We start from the raw sequence: 5,722 nt of genomic DNA, 5'->3' as shown, positions 1-5,722 counted from the left end.
CGAGTCGCACTCAATTATTTTCCGCGGCAGTGTTTATATAAATAGACAATCTAATTTCATAGATATTCATGTTGTAACAGTAATGGAGCAAAATGAATCGTGCACAATTCAGTAATGTAACATGAAACATAAACTATCGTGCATGTATTAGTTATTAATAAAGCGAAAGAAACTTTTGGGCAACGAAGAATAAATATAACAGAATAAATCGTGTAATTTGTACAATTTTATTTACTAGTTACAAATAAATATTCGAGTCACGGGTAGCAATAGATAATTCGATGTATGCGTACACGTGTATTTCGATGCAAGTGTACGTACCTGTTGCAACCTAATACTTCATTTTGACAAGATTTTTTTTTTTAGTGCGTAAACTAGTCCCAGAAGTTTGATCGATTTTTCTGCGTCCTTGTCGATGATAAATCACTTATAGCAACGTCGAAAGACCTCGATGGCGTCGTCGAGGACCTTGAGAACCATCGTTTCAATTCGAGGGTGTCGCCGAGCACGGTTTCCCCGTGTTTAATGGAAAATTTCGCCGATATTATCGTGTCGACTCGTACGCAATGATATGTATAAACGTCCAAGGGATAAAACGTGAGGGTAAGAGGTGTTCGTACAGACCAACGATCGATACCGACGTGACATTCTCGTGTCTCTGCAAAAACCCTATGCGTACGATGAAAGAGTTCCCAATGTAAGCACGCCCTGTTTATTCTTCCCGTTTGTTGACTAAACTGCCAATATTTACGCGTTTATGATCGGCGTCGTCCGAATAACGCGGTTATTTCTATTCGATGAATAAAGTGGAAGCTTTCCACAAAGTAGAAAGCTTTTTCTGTTCTTCAATTTTCGTTTAACCTCTTCGAGCCCTTGTACGTTCGTGATCACTTTTTATCACGAAAGAACGAATTTGTTAAAAGAGTAACTGTACAAAATTTCGCACTAATAAAAGATTCGCGATTATATGTTTATTTTCGTTTTCTTTTTTAGCCGAGGTTTCCACGTTCGTTCGAAGGAACTAAGAGTCGAACGCTCGAGTAAGGTTGAAATGCAAATGTTGCAACTGGTTACTCGGCAAAACCCGTGTATCCAGTGGTGTGGTCATAAGATAAGCATATACACAGTGTGTGCACTACGTTCTAAGCGCATTGCCAAGTACGATTTTCATCATCGGCTGTTTCTAACCGTGGCCGAAGCTTCGCAAATAGAATCGTGCATATTCGTACACACACGTCTCTCTATAATATATATTCGATAAACAATTTTATTTGTTTGGCGATGGAAGCAAACCGTCTAATTTCAAGGGGACCAAACACGTAGATCCCAGTATTCTAATCTTCGATATACGTGTTACTTATCATTGATAGCGACACATTTCAAAAATCAAACTTCGTTTCATTCGAATGAAAGCAAGCCACATTGCACGGTAAACAAATCAGTGATATAAAACCATAATCTCTTTGCGCTAGTATCAATGCAAAGAGGCGATATAGGGATTAAAAAAAAACGTAGATTTGGGAAAGATATAAGGCATAAATTCAGCGATTGATTATTCCCCAAAATCAGCGTAACCGGTTTGTATTATCGTAAAAGATAAATGTATCCGATCCATAATACAGTCAGTGTAACAAGTATTCGTACAGGAACCAATTCAAAATAAAACTTCTAATAAATTGTAATAACTTACTTAGTTACTAATAAATTGTAGGGAAAGAAATATTGCGTGTACCGGAAAGTAATGTCGTTTGTGCAATTTTAAATACTTGTTTGTCACTCATCGGCTAATTGATTTTTATCGATATGCCATTGAAAATTTGCACACTAAATGGCAAAAGGCTGTTGATAACGAAGGCGATTACATAATTGATTAAAAATAGAAATTTATTAAACGTTTGTTCGAGTTTAATGTAAAACAAAAAAAAAACGACGTTACTTTCCAGTCTATCTAATAATTAACAAACATTCGTACATATTTTTCGAGTGGATTTTCGGTAAATTAAAGTTTATTATTTTTAATATTAATTTATTTTCTTAACAGTTTTTATTTGAAATAGGTTGCTGTACGAATAGTTCTTACACTGACTGCAAGTTAGAGGTAATCGTAACTACTGTTGCACTATTTCATGTTTGGTAATATTTTGTTAAGCGTAGCAATTAACTCTGTATCTCTGCAATTCGTAACTCCAGTTTGAATAGGTATAAAACATCTGTATCGATCGGCGCCTCGTTCGATGGATGACTCCCGAGCCGACCGATTGTTTTTCTGTTCTAGAAATTAGTTCGATCGATTGACCGTGGGCGAATGGTCATCGCACGTGTTATATTCGTATCCTGTATTATCTCGTAATAAACGATCGTTACAACAAAACGCAATCATTAAATTAAAACGCAAACGCGAAAGCCGTAATAGAATGTTGCGAATCGAGCCACCCACGCTGTTTTCGAAAACGGGCGCGCTTGCTAACCTAGGTTTTATCGAATGAGAGAAGTTGAAGTGGACTTACCCTCTTCAGCGTTCAGGTCTGAAAACTTTATGCCGCCGCTGAAATGGAAAAAGCAGACGTGGGATGAAATAGTTGGCAAATGAAATGCTCGATAGATGGAAAATTCGGTGGTGTCTCCGCTAATGGAGCGTAACCGCGTGTATTGGCTTCCTAAACATACTAATCTTAGGAGACGGTTATCGTTTCTTTATCTACTCTCATCTACGTTTCTTCTTATCGGAGGTGAGAAAGGATCGAAATTTCGTTGAAACAAAAAATAAGGGAACTCGTTACTCTCGCGGAATCTTTGTTTGGCTTTGTCCATCGCCGCGCTAGTGATAGCACAGCTCGTAGTGTAATTGTCCAACGAACCGTACGCGTGTGCACGATACTCTTTCGAATTAATTGATTCTACTCTCGCACAACGGGCTGTTCGACCGATCTAGCAAACAAGAATTACCTTTCTCTTTTCATTTGTTTTTAACGTGTCTACCTGGTAATGCTTGTTTCTATTACGATAGAGAATAAAAAGAATTTGGAAAAGTAAACGTGTTTCTATCAGAAACAATAAATTTTCGTGTCGTTATTCAAGGAAACGATTGCTTTCTATTATTCCCTGGAAGACTCGACTCCGAACGACGTTCTTATTTCTGAATGGGTTTGCCGAAACTCAGCCAGCTGGATCGATCGAATGCCTCAGCGTGTATGGACGAGTTGTCATTGTTTCTTATCATTCAAGAACAGTTTATGATCTCTCCCCCCTCTCTCTCTCGTTTGATGACAAAGGCCTGTTACACCGATGCTCTGTGCCAGTGTTTCTCAAACTGGGGTTGATAAACCTGTGGAAAAAGGTTGGAATAGAACGAATAGCTTCTTCTGCTACAGAATTTACCTTAATTTTTCTCCAACAATCCGTTAGACGTTACGTATGGGGTGCTTGTTCAAAATACAGTAAAAGGAAACTGTGATTTTAACAAAAATTCTACTCCAAAGGGTTCGTTAAAAAATTGGGAACGTCCAGACGAAAATATTCTTTTCTCGAGGAAGTTCGTTAAAAAAACTGTTCTGTATTCAGGGAGAATCGAGGATTGAGAAACACTGTTCGATAATAACTCGTGATTTCTTCGATCGATCCGTTATTAAATCGCTATGGCATGTTTGTCGTGCTCACTACCGACGCGATCGGTACGCTATTAGTATCGTTGTTCGTGTTTCGATCAATGGGTTCTGTGACTCGATACCGAGGGGGTTACGGAAGAAATTAAACCGGAAGTTCGAACGGGCGAATAAAAGCGAAGCGAACGATCGCTCAAGCGAAAACCATCCGATTTCCATCAATTTCCGAAGAACCCTTCGGTTCCACCAGAGACGGGCAAAATTCTGGACAAAAGTAGCCGATACACAGTATTTCAATCCGTCGTCGTTCCTGTCGTAATTCTGCCCATCTCTGAATCACAGCGAGATTGAGGAATGACTGGGTTGGGTTTTCAAACGGTGTGAAACGCTCCGCTTAATTCGCGACAGTTTCGAAAGACTCCGTTTCTCCGAATATCTCTTCCTTTTCTCAGTCTCTGTAAATTTGTTATCGTGTGATTGCATACCTGAGCAGCACGGTCGCTGTCTCGGGAACACGGAACACCTGAAAAAGAAGAAACCAGCGCTCTATCGAATCCACAACGAAGGGTGACAACCCCCAAAACCAGTTCCAATGTACTTTCTCGCGTATCTTTTCCGAGTGTTCGCGGCTCTTTTTACGACCGATAAGCGTCCAGACCGGAAACAAAACGCGTGTCAAAATCAAAGGTAAGCGCGTCCAATCTCGACATTCACCTAGTCATCGACACTTGTCATTTATTTCATTGATTCCTCTAACGATTATCTGTTTCCTTTAGCTCTCTTTCTTCTTTATGCACGTATGCTTCGTGGAACAATTCGTGAAACGAATACTTAACCGTTTGACAAATTATTACTCTCGGTAATTTAGATACAGTTTATAAACAGTTTCTTTCGTTTTGAAGATCACATGTAACTCAATTTCGACTCTGATCCAGCCATGGGCGCCTTACGTTTGTTTCAGTGATGCGATTGTTAAAGAGTTCGGTAAAGGCGTTACGGTTCTTCTTTGTAATATTATAATTTTGTCGATATTGGCGCCGTTCTTCGAAACAGTACAGTAAAATCAGAAGTTTGAAATAAAAGGTCGAAAAGTGTATTATGTTTTCCTTTGCGGTGCTCGATACAACGATGACTAGTCGTATATTAATTTGATGACTTGTTCTTCCAAGAATTTAAGTATGAGATAAATTATTATCTTCCATTAAAAAAAAAAAAAGAAAGAAAGAAACAAGATATCGATTCTAACACGCGAAGTCATCGTACGAGATTTAGAAACAGCACTCGCCTGAAAGGGTACTTCCACGTAACTATCAACCAAATAATTGAAGCAAAATACAAAAATCGTTTATTATCGAAGTGGCGCTCGTTAAGGAAACATGTCGATAATTGGTACATCTGCCTTACCCTAATCAAACGTACACGTTAAAACCGTGCGACGATCAAGTATACAACAATGTACGTATATGTAACAAGTACGTATAATACCATTGGTAAAAGTAAGAAATTCAAAGGTAGAATTGAAACAGAAACATTTCGATTATCGGATTACACATACGCGCTTTCTATTTAATCAGAGACCTTTTGAACTGTTTGGGGTGGTTTTCAAATTGAATCGCCGTTCGAAGAGAACGGATGGGCGTCGAACGAAAACTCACGAGATCCCTTCTTCGCAGGGGCATGTTCCTTTTTTTAACGCGAAATCGATGTAAAAGAAATTCAGCATGCCTACCTTCCATCCCATGTTCTCGAAGAACGTGCACAGCCTCATCTGCCCCGTCGTTTTACCGCCGCAAGGTCCTAAAACACAAACGTTACGAGTTCCTTAACACGTTGACTGGCGGATTAATGCTCCTGAAAATGTCTACCGTGATTCAGTTTCGCTTCCAGACTACTGGAAACTACGTAATCAAACATTTACTGTCGCATCTATTTTTACAACTTCGTCCAAGTTTAAGAATTTCATTCAAATTTATTTTCTTTGGCTTACATAGCATACAATAGTTGTGGTAAATACAAGTTACCAGTACGTATAATACCGTTACAATTTAGTTGTTATTACATAACAATTTAGTTACATCAAGTTCTTATTTCTTTTATCAAGTACATTTCAAGTAAGTACA

The 5,722-nt window shown here is 38.7% G+C and overlaps 1 protein-coding gene across 6 annotated transcripts in view; it reads right to left on the bottom strand.

The window, feature by feature from the left end:
• Positions 1-5,722, bottom strand: part of LOC128881137 (TRPL translocation defect protein 14) — a 28,761-nt gene that overhangs the window by 18,096 nt on the left and 4,943 nt on the right. For 4 of the 6 annotated variants that reach the window (XM_054131893.1, XM_054131891.1, XM_054131890.1 and 1 more), the window contains exons 2-4: positions 5,332-5,399; positions 4,088-4,125; positions 2,508-2,545 (exon numbers count right to left, since the gene is read on the bottom strand). In XM_054131893.1, the coding sequence (XP_053987868.1) occupies positions 2,508-2,545; positions 4,088-4,125; positions 5,332-5,399 (144 nt within the window). Of the gene's footprint in view, positions 1-2,507; positions 2,546-4,087; positions 4,126-5,331; positions 5,400-5,722 lie in introns of those variants that run through there. The other 2 variants (XM_054131895.1, XM_054131894.1) reach the window with 2 other exon arrangements.

The sequence above is a fragment of the Hylaeus volcanicus genome, chromosome 8, assembly GCF_026283585.1.
Source record: "Hylaeus volcanicus isolate JK05 chromosome 8, UHH_iyHylVolc1.0_haploid, whole genome shotgun sequence".
Taxonomy (NCBI): domain Eukaryota; kingdom Metazoa; phylum Arthropoda; class Insecta; order Hymenoptera; family Colletidae; genus Hylaeus; species Hylaeus volcanicus.
Note: the sequence above shows the minus strand (reverse complement) of the source record. Positions and strands in the feature narration are given on the sequence as shown.